At 47.2% G+C, this 26,622-nt stretch overlaps 1 protein-coding gene across 1 annotated transcript in view; it reads left to right on the top strand.

Annotated features, from left to right (window-relative positions):
• The window catches only part of COL27A1 (collagen type XXVII alpha 1 chain), a 141,642-nt gene that overhangs the window by 39,147 nt on the left and 75,873 nt on the right, over nt 1–26,622 (top strand). The window contains exons 8-14 of the mRNA XM_041406960.1: nt 4,679–4,723; nt 5,556–5,609; nt 7,971–8,015; nt 10,293–10,346; nt 11,543–11,587; nt 22,080–22,133; nt 25,721–25,765. Coding sequence (XP_041262894.1) covers nt 4,679–4,723; nt 5,556–5,609; nt 7,971–8,015; nt 10,293–10,346; nt 11,543–11,587; nt 22,080–22,133; nt 25,721–25,765 — 342 coding nt within the window. The remainder of the gene's footprint in view (nt 1–4,678; nt 4,724–5,555; nt 5,610–7,970; nt 8,016–10,292; nt 10,347–11,542; nt 11,588–22,079; nt 22,134–25,720; nt 25,766–26,622) is intronic.

Consider the following 26,622-nt stretch of genomic DNA (forward strand, 5'->3'; position numbering starts at 1 on the left):
ATTCCTCATCCCTCTGCACCCTGACACTGTGTGTTCCTCAGCCAGCTCAGTTTAGGCCTGGTGCAGCCAGTGCATTATCTAAAGGGATCTCCAACCAACAGCAACACTCAAAGCATGGATTCAGAACAGTGCTGGCATTCCAAAGAAACCACAGCTGTCTGTCCTGGTGAAGCACATTTCAAAAACATATCTGTGTTCCTTCCCTCTTTATTTTGCTTGGAGACTGTCAGCACTGGTCAGGTTTTGCTTTATTTGCTTCCATATTGATGCTTCAACACTGCTAACATTAGAAACACATATATGCCTAGAAAAGGGTATGTAGGGATAAAACACAAGATCCATCCCTGTTTTCCTGAGGCAGCAGGGTGTGTTTCTATCCATGCATTCAAGCCTGCACAGCAGTACCTGAGCCACCCATACCTGGAGCTCAGATCTTTCATTTATCAAAGACATTTCAGCTGAGTTTCCATTCCAGGCTGTGTTGATAAGTTGGTTTCTTTTTTTGGAAGCTGGACCTGTTGCAGGGAGCTGTTTGAGTGGGGCTCAGTGGCCACGACACCCCTCCCAGCAAGCCAATATTGCCACAGCTAACCTGAACAGTTAAAATTAGCATCTTGTTTCCATCACTTCATCAGTCAATGAGCCATTGACCATACAGTGTTGCTCAGGTCAATTAGCTGCACACAAACACCTCCTCTGGTATGTTTTAAGACTCCAAGGAGAGAAAGAAGGTGTGGAGGAGGCTGACAGGAGCCCTCCCTCTCCACTATTATTTGTTGTATGCTTTATACGAGAACCAAATCGCCAAGAGGAGGGGCTGAGTTTATTTTTCTACTCCAAGGCTGGTCATGCTTGGGGTGCTGTGTGGAGTAGGAGCAATTGAGTGATTAATTACAGATCTTTTGCTGTCACAAACAAGTTCTAACTAATAGGGTGCAAAGAATACCATTTTCCTGGTATAACAGCTCATAAAACAAAACCTTGTGGTTACGATCAGCAAAATGCAATGTCAGGAGTGCAAGCTCTCATAGTGGAAAAAGCAGAGAAGGAATAGGAGATTGAACAAACATTCCCAAGTCCAGCACATGGCCTTCACATCTGATCTTAACTCCCACAGGACAGGGTAAAGGCAGGGATATGCTTCTGTTTCTTCAAGTAATGAGCAAGTTGGATGTTGAAATTTTTCCTTTGGTGCAGCTTAAAAACACCTCCCAGTAGCACTCGTCTGGCAGTGGGTTTGGTGTAACCTGGCTTTTATTAGCATCTTGCATTAAGAAAAAATTTACAGCTGTTGGAGAAATGTTTGGAAAAATCTTTTTTTTTTTTTTTTTTTTAATCTGGGTTGCCTGCTGGCATTCTCCCAGTGAAAATACACTGCTGCTTGGCTGAGGGTGGGCAACATATCTTGGCTACCGGAAAACAGCAATGCCTTGGAAATGGACATCCCTCCTCTCACTCCATGGAGGTGCTGCAAAAAGGGCTCTCAGGGCTTTGATCAGAGAACACCATGTAGAAACCTTCAAATGGGTAAAATATTTCACCAGGAGAAACAAAATGCATTTCCCACTAAATGAAAGCACAGTCTCAGCAGCATGAGCTGGAGCCACAACCATGTGGTTTTGGACAGTGTGGCTCACTCCTCGGTGCCTGCCGTGGGAATGCTGACAGACTTGGATTGGGCTTGTAGGGTTGGACAGGCTGATCTCAGAGATCCCTGAAGCTGTTTTAGCTCCACACATCTATGAGTACATGGAACTGCCTTAGAAGCAGCAGGTGTGTTTCTCATCCTCTCCACACAGAGCAAAACGTGCTTTTGCAGACCAGGAAGGGTGGCAGGACTTGGATGTCCCCTCTGGTTCCTATGAGGTATTTGTGGGCTTTGGCTTTTGGTTGGGGCTGCAGACCACAGCTGCCTTGGAGACAGATCTCAGCAGAGCAGCATCATTGCTCCAGAGGAGAAAACAGCAGCAGTGAGGGAGGCAAAGCTTCACTGGAGTCAGAGAGCAAAGACAGGGCTGGGAGGTGGTCAGTGCCTCAAAACATCCTGTATGCAGGTCTCATTCCCTGGCCCCTTAATTCTTCACATTTCCTACCAAAGTGCAGGATGATCCCTTTGGCTAGGAGAGAGTGGATTATAAATATCATCACAGATGAGTAAATCCTTCACTGGAGTGCAATTTCCTTTTTAAATCACAGCCCTTTGTGTGGAGTGCCCTGTAATCATCACGAAGTGTTCAGATAAAAGAGCAAATGCAGTTGTTTTCATACCCTCTGCCCTGTCATTTTAGTGCTATTTGAAGAGGATTTTAGCAGGTAAATACTTTCACACTGCAGCCAGCTTTAACATACACAAGCTTTTCTGGTTTTCCTTCATTGTAATTCACCTGAGGGAGAAATAACTGGGGTATATTGTGAGGAAATACATGTTTGAAACTCTCCAGAGCCCAGAATGAGAAGGATATTTAATAGAACATAACAGTAGCACATAACAGTGCCTACATATTTAGGAACATAACATATTTAACCTAATTGCCATTCACTTACCACTACAGAATTGGTGCAGAATTTAGTTCAGGATGTGCTTTGAGCATCTCAAGGGACCATCATGCAACCACCTACTTTGAGTGGACATTGCAGGCTCAAAACACCCATCCTGCAGAAACCCAGCTGGAGCACAATGGTTCAGAGCAGCCAGGCCAGGCACATATTTCTTATCAGTGGAAAAGTAAGATATTGTTAAGCTTGGTTTTCCAGTTGTCTAGAGACAAGACAGCACCTGCTCCAGACTGGAAGAACTGGGCAGAGGTCCCAGGAGAAAACCCCATGGAAATCTAAATTTCAGGGAATGGCTGGGGATGCTGAACTCAGGGATGTTTCTGTTGGAAGCTCTCACCTTCAGGCCAGACACCCAAGCAGGGTGGAGCATCCTCCCTCCTCTCTGTGAGCCTCTGTCAAGGAGCCAGAGAGAGAATGAGCAGGGGGGGATTTCATGGGGCAGATTCCTGGAGAGGGGCAGGGAATCCTGTGTGCTGGTCCTACTCCAAGAGCAGCTGAGGCTCTTCCAGTGAGGAATCCCTGACTGAAATGTCCTCACAGCATTTGCAGAAATGACCCTCGAGGTGGTTCAACCAAGGGGCTTTCAGGGCAGCCAGGTCAGAAGGTGCAGCTGTGTCCAGAGCAATGGTACATCAGCAAAGCCAAGCAGGAGAGCAGTGGTGAGAAGGGAATCAGCATCGTTGCAGGCCAGACTGTCTGAAATAACAAGGCAGGAGGAATGCAGAGGGGAGAGGGCAGTGGCCAGCATGGCTGGGAGCACTGCACACCCTGCCAGCAAAGGCTCAGGCTGCAGGTCTGGAATAGCCCGTGGGAAGAATAAAAAAGCTGTTAAGCAGAGGTGTGGACCTGGGAGCAGAAACAGTCCCAGCTTCGTGTGCTGAGTGGAGCCAAAGGCCAAGTGCTCGGTCACCCCTGTGGCTGGTGATGGCTTCCAGAGCAGGGACACTCCCTGTGGGCTTCACAGACAGATGGGGTGTGCTGGAGCCCTGGCCAGGACAGGCTGAGTGGCAGGGACTGAGGTACAAGCAGTTGTAACCCACTCTTGAAAGCAATTTGTTATTTCTTCAGTATTTGTTCAAGGGTTGTTCCATGTTTATTTTTTTCTCTCCCATTTGTTTCAAGTTAAATTTTCTGGTCTCTTTTTTTTTAATCTTGCTGCTAGCCCAGCTAAACAGTCATCTCTGTAACTGAGTTCAATCTCCTGATCTGCTTCTCTTAATGGAAGCTTGTTTTAAACAGCTGAAGCAAGATAATAAAGAAGAGGGAAAAAATCTGAACAGTCCATCACATAAAGAATTCACTCTGTTTGAAGGGTGCTCTAGGTAAATCTGGGAGAAAGCAAACTCCCTTAAAAGACACACAGTGCTCAGTCTGCAGTCAAACAGGCTGCCCTTGTCCTGCTCCAGTGTCTGCATCCCCCCAAAAAATGAAATCTTGACAAACTGCAGTAGGATTATGAAAGACCTGTGAGAATGATTTGAAGCCTGAAACACGTGCCAGTAAGTAAGGTGGATTAAGAAACTCATTAATTCAGCAGAGAGAGCAGGTTGAGAGGCAGCTTGCTCACCAATTTTGGTAGCTTCATAATGAAGCGCTCTGGATCTTGTAATAATTAGATTAGAAAAGCTGGAAGTTAGACAAGTTCAAGGTAGAAAAATTGAAGTTCCTGTGACAGTAAATGGTTGTTTTGGTGTTTCCTGTGGCATTTCAAACTCTAAAGCAAAAGCAAGAGCTCTGAAACACAAATGGCTCATGTTGCTGTAGTCCCCAGTGTGCCCAAAGCCAGCATTTCACTCTGTGGTTTCCTGAGGATTAAGGACAGCCTTGCTCAAGGTGTAGATTACAAATAAATCTGAGAGTGGAGACCACTCCAAATGTGTTCCTGGAGCAATTCTTTCTGGAGTATGTACCACCCAGACCACAGCAGGGCACAGCAGCAGATTTGGGTGGTGCAAGCACTAAGCAGCTCGATAAAAGTTTTCATTATTGTGTAATGTTCTCTAAAATCCTGCTTCTCCTCAGAGCTTTAGTCCCACCTGCAAAGAGAAATAGAAACCAAACCCAGATTATTGTACTATTTTTTTTTTTCTCAGTATTCATCTCTTCCATCCTATTTTGACAGGGATATAAAGGCTACCCTGGACCACTAGGTCACCCTGGAGACCAGGTGAGTTTTCCCACTTCCCAACAGGGGAGCTTTGAGGAGGGATGGATTTGCTGGCTGTGATGCTGGTTTGGCTCTGGTGCAGCCTGCTGCTCCTCCCAGGGCAGCTGGGCACACACACAGACCCAGAATCCACGGCACGGTGGGAGGAGACTGCCTTGGAGTTGCTACATCTAATTTCTAATTCTTACTAAGTTTACTTGGGGAAAGAAAAACCAGCTCACCACCCTACCCCTTTATTTGTCTTTTTACATTAATTTCACCTGGACTTTACTAACCACACTGTGTTGAGCATATGTGATTCCCTTCCCAAAGCCCATCCCTCCCTCCCCCTTTCTTCCCCCTCTCTATTTGGTTAAGTTAGATGTTTGCAATGCAGTAAAAAAAAAAAAAAAAAAAAAAAAAAAAAAAAAAAAAAAAAGGCAATGAATAGCAGGCCCTGTTAGCAATGATGTTAAAGAATATTATACATGAATCCATTTAGTTTTGTAGAATTTTGGCAATGCTTTCCCACCAGCAAAACTGTTCCATATGCCAGATATAGATGCAGCCTTACACCTTCTCTTAGTGTCCTTGTTCCAGATTCTCTGCTGCTTTTCCCCAAATGAAGGGAGAAGGAGAAACAGCAGCACTTGCTCAGTGCATGGATCCTGTTGACTTGGCTTCCCTATGTTTTCCCTCCTCATTAATTAACTTCATTATCTACCCTTAATATTGTTTTCCTCGCGATAAATGTGCATCAGGTTGATCCACTCCACAATGATTCAGCTAAAAACACTTCACATGTGAGACATTCACCTGACTTTTTGTGCTTTTTCTTTTTTTCTCTCCAAAGGGTGAACGAGGACCAGCTGGAAGTCCAGGTGCCAAAGGTTATCCTGGCAGGCAGGTGCAGTAAATCTCATTGTGCTGTGCAGAGTAGGGATTTGGGTGTGCAGGTAGCTAAAGACATGTCCCACTAAGGACAGTGCAGTCCTCTAGAAAATGTTGGTATATTTGAATATTTGATCTCTGAATATTCTCCTTTTTCCTTCCTCAAGATGTTGTAGCAATAACACAGTCTTTCAACTCTGAAATGTTAGAAACTATTTTGTGGCTATTATAGATAAAACCTGAATTTCTACAGCAAATTATGGCAGATTTTTCTTCAGTAAAGCAACAGGGGAAAATGAGAACAGCAGAATACAGAAAGACACATGAAAGATGATAGCCCTTCTTTTCTAGGCAAATTTTGCATCTAATGTTGTACAAGTTAAAAACCTAGAATGGAAAAAGGTGTATTTATTATTGGAGGAGGAGATTTAAATGAACTCCCATTAGTAAAATGCACTGGCATAAACCTATGTCTACACACATAATGTTATGCATGAACTGTAAATATATATATAAAAATCACATTTGCAGCTGCAAAAAAGAAAAAGATAATGAAAGACAGTCAAGTCATTGTTCTCATGCTGAAAAAAATTACACAAAGGCACCTTTAGGAATGAAGGAGTGTGCATGGGGTAATGGATCAAGACTGGCCACTTTGCTGTCCTACTGATGTAAGGTGCTGACTAGTGTAAAGGAAAGAGGAGACCCCAAAAACCTAAGAACCTAAAGAGTAAGACCCTAAAAAATCAAGTATCTTGGAGGGCAGAACATCCAGCCCTATAACATTTTGTGGTGAAGTGAGTTTGTCAGGGTTTTCTAAAATGGACACATTTAATGCTGGATTCAGCCACGTTTATCTGTAAGCCTAGAGACCAGGCAGATGTCAAAGATCCCAAATGCTCTGTCCTGAGTCTTTCAGACCCATCATGAGTTTGGATGTGAATTTTTTTATGCAGATGTGTAGTTTATTGGATTAAATGTGAACTAGACTTGCAGAACAAGTATGCATCTCTCTACTTCAGACTGTCAATAATGCATGACCCATTTTAAATTGATAATTAAGCAGATACCTTGCTTAGCACACTGGAGAGTGCAGATGGCAGAACTGGATGGGAGCTTTATGCACCTGACTAAATGCTCCATTCATACTCTGAAAGGCTCTTAGAGCTGAGCATGCCAGAGAGTCTCCTAGGTGTGAATGTGTGTTAGATGACTAATAAGAGGAGGTCCAAGAGATTTTGGACATACAAGGTTAATGAATGCTGTTCAGCAATTCAGCCAATCAGATAAGCAGGATGAAATCTGTGCCTTGACATTCAAAGAACAAATCTGCCTTCTTAAAAACGTGGTTTGGGTCAGGAAAGTGACTTTTTTATTTTTTCAAGGCAGCTTTTTTCAGCCTATCTGAATGCTATGTGTATCCTGCATCAGGGCTGTTTACTTTACAGAGATTTTACTACTTGTTGCTCCTGTCAGCTGTGCTGGCTCTGCAGCCATGGGAGAGAGTGCTTGGCTCGGGTTTGGTTCGTGCATCACAGGCAGGATTGTAACTTCACCCTGATGCCTGAAATCTTTGGCAACGATGCAGGAGCCAGGAAAGAGCACAGCCCAACTTTGACATCCCAGGCTGAGCCTGCACTGCTGCCAGCTGAAGAAAATATGGACTTAGCCTTTTTTTTTCCTTCCCCCAGAAAAAATCCAGTCAAGATTTGGAACTTGAAAAAAAAATTGATCTGGAAACTTGCTAGAAGGCAATAAACATGAAAATTTATTTTGCATTTTTGCACTTTTCTTCTTTGCAGTATTTTGAGTGAGCAGCATTAGGCATAGAATTAGAACGGGGAATTAGTGTTAAATTCTTTCCAGAGCTGATGCTGTAAAGGGTTAGAAATATCACAGTACCTGCATTGCTAAGTGACTTTCTGGGCTGTAGAAACTTCTCATTGCACAGTGTTCCCTCAGCAGTTGTTGGAATACATTTGCTATGCATGTGTTTGCTCAGGCAGGAGGATGAGTGGAGAACTGTTCAGCACAGAGCATCGCTGTGCCTCACATCCCAAGTGTAACACAACCTCTGGGCACCCCACTGCCTCAGCCCTTGTGGTCTTTATCATCAGAAATCTCGACTTCAGCCCCAGGGAAGGCTCACTGTGTGCAGCAGTCTCAGGTTCTGCCGAATCCCAGCTCCCCAACAATGGCAGATCTGTTATTTGTATTATTTGGTCTTTTTTTTCTCCTTTGTTGATACTCCTTGGATGCTGAAAGCAAAACCTTAAAGCAGAACCATGCAGGGATGGTGCTTGGGGGGTTGGCACTGCTCCTTATTTTATGTTAAAGCTTGTCCACATTTGTCTTTGTTTTTTCCCTTCTGTTCTAGGGTTTACCTGGCCCCATAGGGGAATCTGGCCCAAAAGGCACTCGGGTAAGCAACCTTTATTTGCCTTTTCTCGGCTTGTTTTTATCAAAGACTTCTCAAGAAACTTTAGGCTTGATTTTGCAGTTCTGAAGCTGGTTGCTTTAATTTGTTGGGTTTGGGGGATTTGAACCGTGCGCCACTTATTTACTGAAGCACTGTTAAGTTTTTTTAATTAAACATGGAATGTACCTTGATCAAAGCCCCCCAGTAGTGCTGATGATAAAGTCAGCCCCTTCAGAGCTCACATTGCAGGAGAGGAAAGAATGGCTTACAAATTGGTATCAAAGCCTGCAAGCCCCATGTCCCAAAGGCCTCTTTAGTTTCAATCAGTGTGGTTCAGCAGACTTTAACCACACTGAGTAGGGGCTCATTTGGGTACAGGCCTGGTTTGGGAGTGGTTTATATCATTATGAACCACAGCAAGCCAGCATCTTGAAGCCATGTGCAAATACAAACAATATCTCCATCCTGTCTGGTTTTGCTCACCAAAAATAATTGCTGGGGTTTTATTCTCACTGCATAGGATTCTTTTTTATTACTACTTAAGGCTCTTGTTAATCACATTTTGTTCTTTTCCTGCAATTATAAATTCACAATGCGACTCTAAGCCAATAAATCCCCATTTCTCTAACACGTGATACTTTCTCTATATGCAGTAAATTCAAGCAGCTGGCTTTCATCACTAGGAAAACTGCAAGGAATAAACAAATGCTGACCCTATAGCTAGCAGTATTCCTGAGCTGGGAAGGGAGAGGGCAAGTTCAGTTCCTGCAGGAGAGAGGAAAATCTGAGACTCACCCCACTTCTGCAAGGGCTAAAGTTTTCCCTGGGGCATCTCTTCACTGCTCTAACCAGGACCTTGTGTAATTATCAGGAGGTAGATGTGCAGAATGTAAGATTTTGATGTTATTCTCTGTTTTGCACCCCTGAGTGGTGAGGACTAGAATATTTATAAATACCCAAGGAAACCCTTTCTTAGTTAAACACAGTAAATCAGATTTGGGTGCTAAGGTAAGATAAGTGCATTTTGTGGCTTAAGGAGCCAGCTCTGGACTCTTCTTCATCCTCCACCTCTACTTTTTCCTTCTCCAGGAAAAGTTTGGGAGTTACGTGGTTTCTTTTAGGATTCAGGAGGCAAAGGCAGACAGGATCACTTTAATGAAGCATTATTTCCCAGCTAGGTGTTGTCCCTAAAGGAAACACAACCCACAGGGAGCGATGGACTGGTGAAAAGGTTTGGTGGGGTTGGCAGACAGAGATTTAGCAAGGATGGAGAAAGAAAGATGAGAGAAAAGCAGTGTTAGCACTTGGCTCCTGTAACAGCGAGGTGCCGCGGAGGGGGCTCCCTGCTGAAATTCACTTCCTCCGGGTTCGGCATGCTTGGCACCAGTCGGGCCTTTGCAGAGGCCCAGCACACAAGGTGACTTTGTCCAGGCTGCTGAGCAAAGGGATTAAACACAAGGCTGCCATTGTGGCAAGGGAAGGGAAACGCTGTGTTTTATGCAGCGTGTCTTCTCTCAGCAGGGCCCCAAGGCCACGGAGAAACCTGGAAACACAAGGTTTCTGATGAGTGTGGAAGCAGCAGGTTTTATGTGAAATGTGTTGGTGCAAAGGTGGCTCCCCCACGGTGTGGATGTGCAAGTTGAGCTCACGTCAATCCCCCAAGCCTGGAATGTCAGGTTCAGCCTCTCCCAGCCCATGCAGGGCCTTCAGTGCTTGGGGAGATGAAGGTTTGCACGAGGTCCTGGTGGTGCAGGGACAGGCTTTGGCAGAGCCAGGACTCGCTGCAGGGTGGTGGCAGCACTGGTGCCAGGAAAAGCGGGGATTTGCCTCAGAAGGGGCTGCAGTGTGTGACCACCAGGTGAAACAAGACAAACAGAAAAGGCTTGATATGACAGGACAGTTGGAAATGAGTGTCAAAAGAAAAGACAGAGACAAAAGGAGGTGTAGGTCTGTGGATTACTTTTGCCATCACTTTTGCTAACCTACAACCAAGCTCCATTTCCCTCAGGTACACTTAGAGCCAGTCCAGGTAAGATTTCTTCTGGCTGTCCTCTTCCTGCCTGGAGTCCTCCTGATCCCTGGTGTGAGGGTATGTGCCCTTGGACTACATCGTGGAAGCCAGCACCATGCAGTCCATGGGCATATACACTTGCCTCAAGGTTTATTTCATCACGGCTGCCACTGACCAGCGCTGGAGGTTGCTCTGCTCTTCAGGAAGCACAGACTGACTGCATGCTAATGGAGAAACGTATTTGACTGCTTGTTTCCTCTTTTCTTTAGGGGTATATTGGTCTCCCAGGATTATTTGGGCTACCAGGAGCCGATGGAGAACGAGTGAGTATTTTGTGAAGAAAACTTTGGTGCGTTGGTTGAATGCAGTTCTTCAGAGCCTGATGTAACCTTCTCTATCCCTGCTCCCTGAGGAAGGAGGCAAGCATGCCTAATGCTTACCTATCCCTTCTTTAGTCTCTTCCTACCCCTGAATGAAGACCTGTGTCCCTGTATAATGCTGATGTTCAGCTGAGGAGAACCCAGGCTTCAGGCAGGGCCATCAGACCTTGCTGTTGACTACAGCAGAGTTTTTCTATATTCTCCTTCACTTAAAAACCTGCCTTTCCTCCCACCCTTGCCAGCTCAGCTTAGTGAGGTGGGGCAGGGTGAGGAGGATGTCCATGGAGATTCCCTGCTCCCACAGGAATCACTTCCCAGCCGTGCTGCCTCAGCATTTTGTGTGCCTGACTGGTGATGTTTGGAAAGAGCCTGGCTCTTGGAAGGGACAGTGCTGAGCTTTCTGAAAATGGCTTTATTTCCAGTTGCATTGAGTTGGGCAGACAAGCCTGGGGCTGTGAATGGGCAGCTGTGGCTGTGCCCTCCCTTCCTCCCATCCTTTTCATCCTGCCTTCCCCCAGCCCAAATTTTCAGAGCTTTACAGGCCATCCCTTGCTTTTCCACTCTCCACTCCCACCTGCCCGATCTCTTCCCATCCAAGGACGCCCTTCTCCCCACTACAAGAGCTCCTAAAAAGATCCCTGGAGGACGAACCCTGCTTGATTCCAGCCTTTCCTCCCTCAAATGCAAGCTCCAGAAACCAGAGAGGCCCCGGGACCATGTGGGAGTGTGCCTGCCTGGGAGGGGCCTGCCCTGCGCTCTGGCGACGCTGATTTAATGCTTGTATAACTAAATAAGAAACATAAACACGAGCTCTGCAGCGAGTGCCTCAGCGGTGGCCTTCATTTGGTTCCAGACCAGTAGCTTAATGACTGCTCCTGCTAAGCACAGCCCAGGCCGGGGATGCTGCCTGCGCGTGGCCTCGGGAGGCCGTAGTTAATGGGTGAAGGTTAATTGTCTTCTGCTCTCACAGCCGACTGCAAGTAGCTGACATTTTGATTCCCAAACAATGCCACAGTCATTAGCCTGTTTTGCATTCTCCTTTCTCTTCTCATTTTGCTTTGTATTGTTGGTTGGCTGTTTGATTTCTCAACCAGAACTTTTTTTTTTTTTCTCTCTCTCTCTGTGTTTTTTCCTTGCAGGGGATCCCTGGAGTTCCTGGGAAGAGGGGCAAGATGGGTAGGCCGGTAAAGTTTTTCCTCGTCTATTATGCAGACCTTGTTGAATGAAACTGGAAACAAGACATTTGGCTTTTGGCATTTTTTCATATCTTCAAACAAACCTTTCCATACCTGTCTTCTCAAGCAGGAAGAAAACCAAAGATAGAGATATCGCTCTCTCTTTCTTCCATGCTCTGCTCAACTCACAGGCATTATTGCTCTTTTCCCTTGCTCCCTTGGATCTTACACTTCTCAGATTTTCTTCTACAACATCTTCCCTCCTGTCCTGCCTCTGGCCAATCACTTCCCTAGATGCACTTTTTAATTCCCAACCATGATTGCACTGTCCCATGTGTCTGTACTGGCTCTGTTCCATCTCCTGCTTTGCACTCCCACCAGTTCTATCACATCTTCTATCACTTTTATCACATTATTCTCTTCTTGCTGTGTCTTTCTCCAACCCCTGTCCCATCCTGGTTTGTGTAATGCAAGTGTGGTTTTGTATAGAAACCTTTTTGTTCTTGGTGGTGCGACAGACTGGGGGAAATGTGTTTGAGGAGCAAGGAGACACCAGGTAGATGTGAGAGCTTGGCCAGGAGGAAGAGGCGTTTGCAAGCAGGGTTGAAGACAACTGTGAGAGCTGTGTAGAAGAACAAGGGAAACTATGCTGACTCTAGTAAAAAGCAAGAGCAAGTGGGAAAAATACAGAAATGAGCAGAGGAAACAGGGAAAGGACAGAAAGGAAAGGCTTTACCCATCAACCTTCTTCCAAACAGTTCTGTACGCTTCCTTTAGGAAGCTGGATAAAGCTTTTTGCTCCAGGAGTCAGCAGAGAGCTCAAGCATGTTGGAGCTCTGTTGTATGTCATAGCCTTTGCACCTTGTCCTTCATGTTAGCCTGAGTTTCCTCTGACCTCTGGACATCATTGCACTCACAGGCTTCTTGCAAAATGTCCACTCACCCACACATGGAAAAACCCAGTGCTTTCCCCATGCCCCCCTTGGCTGGAGCACGTCCTTCCCAGGAGCCCCACGCCCACCACTGGCTGCTGTTCACTGATGTTCTCACTGCAAAAGCCATGCAAGCACCTCAGCAGTGCAGACACCTCAGCAGTGCCACATCCATCCCAACTGTCCTTTGCCTGAGATGGGGAGTAGTCAAGCAGATTTTTTTGGAGGGATACTGGAAATCTATACCAGATCTTTTGCAAGCTGCTGGTTGCACCAGAAACCTCTGTGATGAATAAGTGCAGAGCCCGTGGTGTAACCATGACTCACTGGCCAGGGCAAAACAAACACAGCAACTGTCGTTAGGTGCAGGGCTCTGCTCTCTGCTCTCTCTGCACAGAGCACACTGCAGGCTCAAAGCCTTCCAGCTCTTGGCTGGCCAGGATTTGTAATCTTCCAGGCAAGGGTTTCGGTCTGGCGGTCACTGCTACAAGCAAGGGGCTCCCCTGGGATCAGCAGGGAATCTCTCAGCCATGGAATTAGGCTGGGATCTAGGGAAGGGATTAAATGGCTACGCGTGAGCACCTCTGTTCTGCTTGGCTCCTTCAGAGAGCTCTGGCTCCATCCCTGTTTTATGATATCAGGTTTAATAGGAAATCTTGAATGGACCGATGCTGACGGTTTGAACTTCCGAGCGTGAACAGAAAGATTAAGTGACATCCACAGTTACTCAGGAAGTCTCTGGGAGAAATGGAAAGCACAAACCAGCTGACCTGATTCTCTTCCCAACACTTATCTCCTGGCCACTGCTGCCTCGCAGCTGCCTTGAGGTTTTTGTGAGCCTTCTGGGATTTCTCTGGTCTCTCCCATCTCTGCTCCCTTAGATTTGCTGGTGTGGCTGCTGTTCCTCTGCTGTCTCCGTGTTGTCATTGCTCTTGCAAGCCCTTACTAGCTGCCTTCAGAGCTGGTGAATGCTCTGGAGAGGAGGAAGGGGGTTGGTATCACACATATTTCTGTACCTAGCTTTGTTTGGGATGAGAGCTGGCAGTGGATCAGTGCTCAGCCGAGGAGGGGCTGGGGGCTGGGGGAGGTTGCATGTGACACCGTGGGCCTCTGAGAATGATGTAAGAGGGAATGATTAAAATAGAGGAACTGGACATGAGTCAGAGCTTGAAATCCTTCCAGGGAAGTTAAGTTTTGCAGAGCTGTGAGGGACATGGTGAGTCTGTCGTGGAAACAGCTGACTCCACCTCTCCCTGTCCAATATCAGCGATACAGGAGGCCAGTGCATCCCAAAATATGGGCCCTGGAGAAGGAGAGGGCTGGGGGTGGTCTGGGGGCAGAGCTATGGTTGGACCCCAGTGCACAAAGGAGGCTGAAGTAACAGGAGTCTGTACATCTCTGGATCTGCCTGTTTTAGAGGTGGGCTGGGGGGCTGGAGCTGATGCAGCTCCCTGCTTACAACTTCAGTCTTGCCAGTGCAGTGGCTGAAAAATATGTCTTTTTATGGTGTTTTTTGTAGATTTTTATGGTGTTCAGCTGAGCAGCTGGGAAAAAAATATATATATAAAAACAAGACCCCATCAGGTGTGGTGGGGAAGGAGTGAGGGAAGCTGTTGATAGCGTGTCTTGCCATGCAGAGACAACATGTCAGTCCTGGTTCATCTTTAGGAAGGAGCTGTGCTGCCACTGTAGGAAATGACTCATAGGAAGAGTAGGAGATGGAACTAGCTCAAGGAACACCAAGCTGTTCTTGTGCCGTGGGAGATGGGTAGCCACAATCAGAAGTGTCTGCAATGCAGATTGTATTAAACTTCAAATGAAGTGGAATATTTTCAGAAGTTCTTAAGCTCTGCTAAAGGAAAAGACTTAAAGGCAAAACTTCAGGAAATATAACCAAAGAGCTTTGAGCTTTTTTTTGGTTCATCTTTGGTTTTGATGTGTGCTTATATCTCTCTTTTTCACATAGAGTGCTCAAACTGCACCAGCTGTGCTATTTTTTATCTATGATTTTTTGCTTACAATCTGTTTTGTTAGTAGTATTCTTTTAGAAGCGATAGAAAAGAAGGAGGAGAAATTTAATTCAAAGACATACTTAGTAATTTTGAGGTTCATCTGAGGTCTATTCACAAGTCATTTAAACAAAACTTAGGGTTCTAAGTTTTTTTTTTTCTAAGAACCTGGTGGTGCTGCTGGTCTTGTGCTCAGAGCCTCGAGGTGCAAACACCTCATGAAAGAAAAGCCCTGGCCCAAGGGGTCCACAAAACAGCACAGGATCAGACCCTCCCCAGGGCTGGAAGGATTCGGTAACAGCAGCACGAGCAAGCCATTGACACCACAAGCAGATATTTCTGTCTCTGTGCTCATCGTTCTGGTTTCTCCCCATGACACACAGTGTCACACAAGCTGCTTGGCTCTTCCAGCTCTGTGCAAACCAGGGACAGCACTGTCTTTGGAGAGCTCTCCTTTGAGCTCAGCAGCTGCAGCTTAGCGTGGAAGTGCCGAGGATGACAGCTCATGTCTCAGGGAGGAGGTGCCATAAAAAGGCACATGGATTTGAAGTCACAGGGATCAGCATGGGACTGAGCCCAGTGGGGTCCCTCCCCTCTGCCACCCACGGTGTGAGAGCCAGCAGCGAGCTGGCAGCCACTGGCACCAGCCTCAGAGTTTGCTGGGAGCACCAGTGCAGTGCCAGGCTGCTGGAGCTGGCATCCACTGCCCAGGAGCTGGCCACAGGAGGAGCCCCCTCTGCGCTCTCACAGAGTGGCACCTTCTCACCAGGCTGTTTTCCATGTGTGCTGTCTTCTTCTGTGGTGACTTACCATGCATTGACTCCTGCCTCCAGTGAGCACCAGGTTGCAATATATTGGTTTTTCCTTCACCTGATGAGCTGTCAGAAGGTCATGAGGTACCCCTGCCCTCCCCACCAGCATCACCAGGCTCTTGCAGCCTATGAAAAGGCATCAATTGCCTCTGGATAGCCAAAAGCAGGGCTGCCTCTGGGTCAGGAAGGTTTTATTTTGTAGCTCCCCCAACCTTTTGATGGAGGGCTGAGATAGATCCATGCTGAATGTCAGAGAGTGAGGTTTGCCAGGGTTCACAGACCCAGCTGCTGTCCGTGCAGACAGTGGGCAGACATGCTCTGCCACGTGTCTGGAGGGGCTGGCATAGCCACAGACCAACCACAAAACAAATGTTGCTTCTTCTGAAGGGACTAAGGTGATAAACATCTCCTCTCTTGCTCCAGTCTTTTCTCTGCTTTGGATGCAGCTGAGACCCTTCCTTGAGTGAGTGAGCCAAGAGTTTCCTGCACCACATGAGCTGAGACTTGGGAATCTGGTAACAGCATTTCATGGTACGCTCAGATGTGGCCAGCCAAAGCCAGTAGAGATATGTGTGGGCTGAAGAGCTGTGTGTACAGGTAAATCCACAAGATGAGCTGCAGCAGGGAGCACAAATGGTCTGTAGGAGCTGATGGACAGGACTGGGTAGTGCTGCCTTGTGCCAGTATCCCAGCATAGCACCAAAATGTTTAGTGCCTTTTTTGGGAATTGATTAATTTAAAAGTATAATATGCTTTTAATCATTCTGTTTGCATGAAAAGTCCAGTGGAGGTCCTGAAAACTAGCCATGAACAAAGCTCCTCTTTTAATGAGAGAGTTTTAGCCCATGGATCAGATGTTTCCTGTTAGCCATTGAAGTAAATTCTTTGCTATTTTTTTTGCTTTGTTAACCTGAATTTTTAAAATAGATGTGGTTTGAGCAATCAGTGACTTTTTTTAATGCTGAAGTTGGACACTGGAGCTGGGCAGCTGGTCTGGTCTCTCCACCACTCTTGGCCTGGTTCACCACTCTGAGATGCAGGCATGAGCCCAGAGCAAATGTCACCATCTCATTTTGGCCTGAGCTGTGTTCCACATGTCTGGAGTTTCCCAAATCTCTGTGGTGAGGTGCTTGCATGGTTACTTCTCACATGTTCCTATGTCCATGATTATACCATCCAAATAACCTGGCAAGGTGGACAATATCAGGATGTATTTCATATTTTTAAGAATGGGCAAAACAAGGTACTGAAAACACAGGGAAAAGGGTTTGAAAAGTGTCAAGAGCTATAACCTCCACTGAAAGAAAAGAAACAATCCCAAAGATATTTTTTTCCCTAGAATGCTCCTAAGTGACTTGTCCATCATCATTCAGAAATCTCATGAGGAGCTGAACCAAGGTCTTCCAGGCATCTTTAATCCTCCAGGGAAAAGCTCATTCATAAATCAAAGCTCAAAAATTATTCTCATTAGAAATTATAAGGAAAAATAATGCAATTGTCACCTATGAGCCTGAAAGCATTTTGACCCCTAAAGCTGCTTGACTTTCTTGGATAGGAGGCTGCTTGGTTTGGCAATGTTGGCCATAGATAAGGAGGAGCAGTGGCAGGCTCAGAGTTCTCTGGCATTAGGCCAACGTGTCTGTGCAATGGTAACTCAGTTAGAGCTCTGCAGAACAGGAAAAGATCCTGTACCAGTGGAAAAGGAATGGAGCAGGAGTGTGGAGGGGCTGGCACTTCACTCAAGTGATATTTGGCTGGAGGGGCTTCAGGAATTTTTTCTTGTGCTGCTCCTGCTGTACTCCCACAGCTGGAGGGATAGTTATGTGTAAAAATGCCCTGAAATCTTTGTCCCAATAGGTGACACGGAGCTGTGAAGTCTCCTGGGGATGAAAGCAAAGCTTCCTTTCAGGTGGCAGAGGAGCAGAGCTGCAGCAGGACCCCCACTCCATTCCCAGCCAGGGGTGGCATCTCCCTCTCTCACCTATGATGTCACCCAGCCAGGGGTGGCATCTCCCTCTCTGCAGGGATGAGAACTGCCTGGACCCAGGGGAAGGCAGAGGTCCCCTGTAGCTGTTGGGGACAGCAGGAGCACAGGGTCCCTTTGGGGTGATTCCTGCTGGGGCTGAGCCACCCTCTGCCCACCTGTGGAGGGGTTCAGTCTGCTCTCCACACCAGGAATTCTCTCAGAGGTGTGAGCTGCCAACATAAGCTACATTTGTTTGTTTTATTCTCCTTCTTTTTTCCAGTGAAGGCTTTCTCTCACCCTCAGCCCTGCTTCTCCACCACCTTTTTTTTTTTCTTTTTCCTTACTTAAATTATTTGACTTGCAAGTTCTGTCCCTGGGGAGGCTCCTGGGCAGTGATTCACCTGGCCAGAGCCAACTGGCAAATAGAGACTTTTGCAGACAAGACAGGAGGGCTGGTTGCTTTGAGCAGCTTCACCTTCAGCCAACAGGAAAATAAAATCCTATTTTTGGAGAACGATTCTGTTGGCATGAAGACCTGCCAGGATTCTTCAGAGCAGCAGCTGCCAGACTGCCTCCCTTACTCCTTCAGGGAAAGTGCTTTAAACTGAATCAGATGTTGTACACATACAACACACCCACCCACACGTGAACACCTGAGAGTGTTTTGGGGGAGCAAAGGACACCACGTGTGTCACCAGCCCCTGCTCCTTGGGGACAGCTGCGACAAGGGACGAGGAGCAGTGGTGTCTGCTCTGACAGGAGCAGTGCTTTGGCTGACAGCAGCCAGCAGAAAGGGCAGGCTGCTCTGTTTGCTTTAAGCAGTGGAAGAAAGGAAGGGGAGGTGGAGGGGGGATGTAATCCCCTGATGCAAGAGGAGCTGGTTCCAGTGTCTGTCTAGGTCTGGTTGTTCTCAGCAGGAGTCTCCTGGTCTATGAAAGGATGCCCTTTGCAGGGAGTGGGGATGAAAAGGAATTAAGGCACTGTTGGAACATCTCAAAGATAGAGACTTCATTACTGCTTCAGCTGCAGACCCCTCAGTGTAACCTGGGATAAATCAGTTTGCATCTCCCTGTGTCTCAGTTCACAAAGTGCAACGAGGACAAATTGTGCAACCCCTGTAAAGCTCTGTTTGGGCTGGGGACAGGGGAGCACAGGAGCACCCAGAGTTTGTTAGTGCGAAGCATCTGCCTGTGTGCTCTCTCCATCTCCTCCCCCAGCCTCATCTTGCTTCTTTCATTGAACTTCTCCTTCAGACAATGTGAAATCCATTCAGCTGGACGTTTTCCCCCACCTCCTCTCTGAATTTCCCAGCTGTGAGATAGAGCCAAAAGTTTTGTCATACCTGACTGGAACGCTGTGGAGGAGCACCCTGATGGCTCCTGGCCAGCACAACTTGTTAGTCGAGCATTTTCTTCCTAGTTCTGCTGCCATTTGCCATTCCCTTCCCTGTCCTGGTCCTTCTCTGTACATCCCATCCCTCCCACAGAGTGGGCTCTGTCTTTTTCACTGGGATGTTCTCCTTTGTTTTCCCAATTTTTAAGCATAATTTCCAGGGACTAGTTTTCTTGAAAAACAACCACCCTGTAAAATGATAGATTTTCTGTACCAAAACCCCTTCTGCAGTCACAGGAGACCCTGAATCTGCTGGATTCTTTAATCTCTTTCAAAAGTCTCCTGTAATGGGCTGCCAGTTGTGACCCTCCTGTCTGCCAGCACCATAAAATGAGCTTCCTGCCCCACGTGTTCTCCCTCAGTCTGGGCTTCTTAGGTTCTTGGAGCAGTGCATGGGAGAGCAGTGTCACTGCTCAGGGGAGTGAAACCAATGGGATAACAGAGTCTGTTGTAACTTCTGGGCTGCTTGTTTTAGTTGAATACTACTAGTTCTGTTCCTGGGGAACATCTCTCTCCTTTAGGCTCAGGCAGGAGAGGGACCAAAAAATAGCTTTTACAGACGTGTGAGATTCAATAAATTAGGACACTGTGGTCACTGGAACTGTTATTGTGGTTTAAACTGCTACTGCTCACCCCGTGGAAACAAAGTGCTTTCTTTTTCATTAGGGGCTTAAAAGATTGATTGTTTCCTGCTGTGCAAGAGCTGTGCTGGGACAGCTTTCACAACCTGGTTTGGGTCTTTGCAGACTGTATGAAGGCTGAAATATCCTTTTCCATGTCACAGCCACAAGCCTTAGCCTCATTTAATGTGCAAAAACTGTGCTTGTGTGCTAAGCTCGACTTCTGGGCTAGGATGCCTGGGGTTAGTTGAATTGAAGCTACTCTTTCCATTTGTCTCCTGCTCTAGGTTTTACAGCTTGGGCCAAAATGTACCAGGGGAGCACCCATCACCCCAGCAATGGGTGAGCTGGGCTGGGGGCTGCTTGTGCCAGCAGTGCAGATGGTGTGTTAAGGACAAAAATGGTGTTGGCAAGGATGGGGCCTGGGTGCTGAGTGTTGTCCTGGGCCTGTTCTGCTTTTCTTCTCAGCTTCCTCCCACTCTGACCCTTTTCCCTGCCATCTTGAGGACTGGCAGAACCCTGACCTCTGTGGGCAGTCACAGCGTGCTGTGAACAGGTTTTAGTGCTGAGTCTCTTGGTTGCTGGGTGGTATTGGCCAAGAGACCTCAGGTGCTCAGCTCCACCTTCCAAACACTGGGATAATCTGGTTTTCTAGGTATGTGGAGATCCAGCGCTGGAAAACCTGTGTAAAAGTTAGACTTCTATTAACTCTACCATCAAGTACCTCAAATTTCCTGTCTTTAAGCAGCAAGGTTAATGCTGGAAACTGAGGCATAAAAAAGAGTGAAACACATGTGCAAAACATATGCATTTAAATAATTCCTTATCTGGGTTCTTTTATTCTGGCACAGGAGCACATTGTTTATGTCACACTGCAACAGTTTTAAACCAAATTCAGACAGTGGTGTTTCAGTCTGGAGCAAGCTTTCCCCTAGCTGATATTATGCTGCTGTAGCAATATTGTTTTCGTTGTGCCATTCAAAGTAGTAAAATCTCCCTGTTTTGGCAAGAGCTCAGCTCCATAGCAGACACCTCAGCAGCCACAGGGCCAGGCTGCAGCTCAGTGGCACCCATGGCCACTCCATGCCCAGCTCTGCTCTCTGAGGAATGAAGGAGAGATGGGGCAATGCTGAAAGTTGTGACTGACCTCTGCAGCAGCGTAAGTACAGTATCAGTCTATGCACACTCATATTTTCCTTGGCAAGCCACATGACTGTAAACAGCAAAATATTCTGGCAATCTTCTTTTTTTTTTTTTTTTTCAGTCTTGCCTGATCAATGAGTTTTCCCTGCACATCTCTCTTCTGATCTGATTGATTCAGCATGTAGCAGAGTTATTTTTCTCCTTTTTTCATTAAAGAAAATTGTAAGCCCCCCTGCCTTCTTGTTATATTTGACATCTTTGTCTCTAGATGGCAGAAGGCTGTTTCCAGTGGTTGCTGACCACAGCTTCTTGGCATGTGCACAGGCCTCAGGGATGTAGTGCCTAGATGGAGAAAGGCAGACAACTTTCCTATTCGCAGTGATTCCCACAAAATAGAAGTGTTGAATCCAAGCAAGCAATAGCTCATGTCAGCTCAGTGCTGTAGGGAACTGGTACAGAAGAGCTGAAATGCTGGCTCTGATGTCAGCAGCAGAATTTCTGTTGACTTAAACAAGTCTCCCATCTCTCACTTTAGATTTTACCAAGCACCTTTTTACCTTTTCTGTTCACCAGGAGTTGTAAACCCCCATAGGTCAAGGGAGGTCTTGGAGGACAGTTTCCCAGTGTAGTTTTCCTGCTCTGTCTGCTGTGATCATTTCAGTTTTCATTGTTGCTGATGGGTTTCCAGATAAGCATTGTCAGCATTGGCTGTTGCATTCCACTTCCCTCAGATTTGCTTTTCTCAGATAACCAGTGTTTGTAACATACAGGGAAACAGGCAGGAGAGGACACCATCCTCTCCCTGTCTGCTTCATCCCTGTCTCTTAAGCTCCCAGGTACTCCAGAACATGCCCATGCTGTCCTTTGTATTCTGGTGAGCAGAGAAGGGGATAAAGCACTTTTGCTTTGACTCCCAGTTCGAGCTCTTCCTGTGGGAGACAGAGCATGGCAGGACGGGGAAGAGAAAGCTGCTTTGGGAGCTGGTTGTAGCAGGGAATTGGGGGGCTTAGAGGAGCACAGGATCTGTCCAAGAATGAGAGAGAACGTGTCACACCACCGTGTTCTGGCTCTGGCTCAGTACCTCCACTCCCTTCCCTACAATTGTCTGAAGTCTTCCAAACTTGTCTCAGATATAATGAGATGAAGTCGTCTTTTGTGGTGACTTTTTCCTGTAGTAAACATGGCCTTTCACAGCCCTGGGGTGTGGGCTGGAATGAGTTTGGAAGCGTTTGCTCCTCTGGCAAGCTGAAAGGGAGTGAATTCACCAGGCATCTCACATCAGCTCCATTAAGCATCTGCATGGGCTCCAAGAGGCTTTGTGCTGTCCAGCTATCCTGAGAGGAGGGTCCTGTTAGTAGACAGCACTAAATAATTCAAATGGATTGACAATCCATTTTTTATATAGTCCCTGCACTGGGTTTGTGAATCGGGGGTTTTGGCCTCGTTGAGCTGTGCTGGTGTGGCAGGAGTGGTTTGGATGAGGACAGGCAGGCTGGTTGTCCCACACGTCCCCGTGTCCTGCTGCTTTCCAAAGTGCTGCACGGGGTGCAAGGGGAGTGGTTTATAACTGGCTGTCTGCACCAGGGAGCCTCAATAACTAACACTCATGTTTGCCTCCTCTTCTCAGGGTTTTCCTGGTAATTTTGGAGAACGAGGACCTCCAGGCATCGATGGGAACCCTGTAAGTTCATAACGTTTTCCTTTCTTTTTTTCTTTTGCAGTAGACAGCAGACTATACTGCCTCATGCTAGTTAGAGCTGAATGAAGCTTTTAAGCTTGGTGGCAGCTGCTGGCTGATTTTGTCCCTCTTGCAAAAAAAAATGTACATCCCTGCCCTACTGAAAATTGCAGTGTTTGGTTCCTGTAACTGTCAGGTCATTTGCCATCAGCTTTCTGTCTCCATCTCTTGCCTTCCCTGCACCTCAGTCATGACAGGTACTTTCTTATCCAGAAGATGTGGCTAGGAGAAAATAAAAAGGGAAAAGGATGTTGCTCTGGCAGAGTAGGCAGTGTGGGACCATGTTGTCCACACCACTGGGCACAGATTCTCTGCTCCAGTGTCTGGGAGCACTGAGGGTCAGACTCCACAGCCCAAGCTGCTGCCTGCCCCATCCCTCAGCCAGCCCTGGGACTGCATGGGGAATAAGTCTCCAGTCTCCTGAGTTCTTGCCCTTCAGTCTTCATCTGACCCCTGCTGGCTTCCTAAGAGTGGGATGTGTCTCCTGGGAATTGGGTCAGGACGGTCACAGAGGTCATTTAAGCAGCTGGGTGCTGATAAAGTTGAATTTGCTCTGCTCTTGTAGCAGTAAACTGTGGGGATGTGCTGTGTTTGCCACTGCTCACAGAACATGTCCTCGTGGTTTGCAACAGTTCTCAGATGTATTAATTATCCTAAATTATTTTCTGAATTACTTTGTTGGTTCTCCCCGAATTAGCATGAGAGCAGCACTGATTCATCTTTGAAATTCCTGCTGCCTTGGTTATTCACACATAATCCCCGTGCTGCTCTGGGGTTTGACGGGATGATTTGTGTGAAGTAACCCACTCCACATGTGCCTGCAAGCTCCCATTCCTCATACATGCAGCATAAAAGTTATTTTCACAACCAGCTCCAATCACCAAGCCAAGCTCAGCTACAGCTCCAGCCTTTGTGGGAATTCAGCACAAGAATCATAAATGCAGTGAACTGAAAGAATGACGTTCCCAAGGAATACTTCTGCAGGACTTTTCCCATCCTTCAGTCAGCTTAAGCCATGGGTCAGAGTGGAATCAGTATTCCCAAAGTAGAAAACTTTCTGACTGTACTGCTATTTCCAGCCAGCCCACCAGGAAGAGCAGGGATCCTGCAGGACAGGAAGACTTTTTTTTTTTTTCTCTCCCTAAATAACTTATTTTGTTTTCTTTTGAATATGCAAGTTGTCTAAGCCCCATTCAGAAGATGTTCTCAATGCCAGTCAGCTGAGTGGCTGTTCCCAGAGCCTGGGAGAGCAGCAAATGTCCCGTTAATTCATCCAGAAGGATTGCTCCTCTTTCATCTTATCAACGGCTCTTAAATATTAATGTGCCTTGGCGATCGCAGAATGAAAACAGACTGTTTGGGCTGATTTAAAGGGAGGTTCACAGGGTCACAAGAGGAGTCACAGACGCAGAAAAATGCCAGAAAGTCTGTTTGGGAGCAGACAAAAATGTAGGTTTGGTAGGTGGGGTGTGCAGCTGAGCCGTAGGCCAGGCTGCCACATCCTCTGTGTGATGCCGGCTCGCTGGGGAAGGCTGGAGCCACAGCCTCTGATCTCCTCTCCATCCCTGCGGGCACAGCACAGGCTCCTCCAGCCCCAGGGCCATTCCTGCCTCTGCCAGCTCACTGGGAACTGTGGAGCCGTGCATTCCAGATCCCAGTTCCCCCGGAGTGCTTCAGCCACTCCAGTTAGGCTCTTAATCACGGGAATTAGACGTGGGAAAGGGCTGTTGATTAATCTCCTTCTCTCTTGTCCCAGTGCCCGGTCCACGCGCTGAAAAAAGGAGAATAGAGCCTGATTTCCCTCACAGGTCAGGGACGGATAGCCAGGAAAGGCCACTTGTAAATCCTCCATTTCCTAGACCAGGGAATGGCTCAAATTAACAACTAGTCCTGTCCACATCTCTCAGGGGAGTCCACCCCCTCCTCTTCCAAGAGGAAATCCTCTTCTGTTAGCTGTGAGGTCATGCATTTCCACATACAGCCGTTCTCCTGGGGAACAGCAATATGACACAAGTCAGAAATCTGGGAAATGCCTCTTGGAGCTGGTGGGACCAAGAGCTGAGCATCCAGCCAGCCTGCAGCCCAGCCACCCTGGGAGCCTGCAGAGCTTCCTGGGGAGCCCAGGCCAGCATGCAGCTCCTGTGCTCAGCATTCCTGGGATACTCCCTCTTCTTCCTGGGCCAGTAATGCCAGGCCTTGGCTAAAAGCTTGAAGCCGACCTTATAACAGTAGCTCTGAGGACACAGAAATCCCACCCATGAGGAACAATTGTTCCACAGATGTCCCAAGTATGCAGGAAAGAAACTGGCCATAAAAAAAAAGCAATTTTAGGCTGGTTGAGATTATGAAACGCTTTTTTGTGTGTGTGCTTGCCCAATAGTCCTTTACTCCACTTCCCATAAAATAAACACACGTAACCCTTTACCCAAGCAGCCCTGAGCACATGCAGTCACGTTGCGTCCCCTTCTCTCTCCTTCTTCCACTAGGCAAATCTTTCCATAAAAGGGGAGCTATATTGCACTGGAGGGGCTCCACCAGATGTGCACCATAAACTGAGCAGGGCTGTCAGAGGAAGTAGCCAGCATGATGCAGAGCAGGGGCAGGACTGTCTGAGTTAACGGGAAGTTCAGCATTTCCAATGCACTTGTTTTGAGAGGCCCTGCTGGAGATGGAGGTGTGTAAGAGCAGGTCCTTGCCCTGGCAAGCAGCTCACTGTTAGCATGGCCAGGGAGGCCACCAAGGGGGACACGGGACAGGCTGAGCACCCCATGGTTGCTGAGCTGCTCAGGAACCTGGGTAGGTGAGCTGTGGGAGTCTGGCAGAGCTTCTCTGCTGTGCTTCACTTGAAGATGCCATCAGGCACCCGCCAGTGCTTCTGCATGTCTTTGGAGAGCTCACACAGAGAAAGCTTGTGGTGAAGCTGAGAAGCCAAACCAGCTCCACAAGCCCCATCAGCAGTCTGACCCTTGGAATGATGACTCCAAGGTGCCAAATACACTCCTAGGAGCCATTTTCCAGCACCAGAACCTGCCATACCCTCATCCCAAACTACCCAGTTTCACTTTCATGCAGGTCTTCCTTTCCCAATGAGTTTTATTATTACAGAACCACTCCCAGAACTCACCCTTCCCAGTGCTAAAGCAGCAGCTTTCCTCTCCTTCCCACCTTAGCCTTGCTCCCCCCATGTTCCCTACTCCCTCTCCCTGCCAGTGGCTGGATCTCACCAGGGGCAGGTTCCCACCTCTCCCTTGCACAGTGAAATGTTCCTTTCATCCAGCCTGCTCCTGGGAGGGAAGGTAGCCCTGGGAATAACTGCCCAACAACACAGCCTGTGTCTTCCCAGGATGTGCTCACAAGTGCACTCCTGAAAATGGAAGTTCTGGATTGCTTTGGAGGGGAAAGGGGCTGGGGATGGAAGGGGAGGGATGGTCTTTTCCCTTCCCTCAAACCCTTGAAACACTGAGCTGCCTTTCAGTCTGTGCTTGTCTATAAAGTGTTCTGTAACCATGTGGGTTTGTCTTTCCTTTTAGGGAGAATTGGGAGCCCCAGGTCCTCCTGGAGTCCTTGGACTCATTGTAAGTACAAAAACAAATGGAGATCTGGCTTGTCGGGCTTTAACCCTTTCAACCTGCCTAACTACACACAGATTTTCTTCTTCCTGTGAGCAGGATGACTGTTTGCATGGGGGAGGTGTGACATCTGGGGAGAGAGGGGGTTTCCTGGTGGATTGGGAGGTGGAGGAGGGCAAACCCTTTCCAAGCAAAAGGAAACAGATTAGAAGTCTGTTGTTAGTGTCTTTTTTTTTCATGATAACTTGCCCTTTTGATAACGTTTGCCAGGGTATTTCTTCAAAGATGCAGCATTCCTTCCACACCAGGATCTCTTAAAAAGCAAGTCCCTGTAAGCAGTGACCTCAGGGACACACAGTTCTTGTTCACTGGAGAGTCTGAGGGCAGGAACACTCTGTCCTCTGGGCAGACAGGAATTTTAAAAGCATTTTCACTATCCCATCACTAATCCAGGTAATTTTACTCAGCCAAATTCCACCCTTCATTACACTTTTCCCCCAGCAGGAGATAAATGGCTGTAAGGGTGGGTGGCAGCTCCTCCTCTGGCAGCCGTGCTGGGGGTTAGTGAATGCCCAGCTGAATATAGTATGGTTTATTTTTAGGTCTCAGCACTTGTTTTAGGTTATTCCCTTCCACGCACAAAAATTGGTAGGCTCTGTTACTATTACAGCATTCTTTTATAATGATTCCTCCTCAGCTGTGACAAGCCATGGAAACTTGACTTGCAAGGAAAGGTTAAAAGCTTCCCCTTTTGCCTTCCCGTAGCTTAAATTACAGGAGTGTGTGTCAGCTTAGATCAAGGCATCCACTGCACTAGGCATTGCACAAATCCAGAAATCTTGCATTCCTTGAAGGAACAGCAG

This window comes from Onychostruthus taczanowskii, unplaced genomic scaffold (assembly GCF_017590055.1).
Source record: "Onychostruthus taczanowskii isolate IOZ18803 unplaced genomic scaffold, ASM1759005v1 scaffold25, whole genome shotgun sequence".
Taxonomy (NCBI): Eukaryota; Metazoa; Chordata; class Aves; order Passeriformes; family Passeridae; genus Onychostruthus; species Onychostruthus taczanowskii.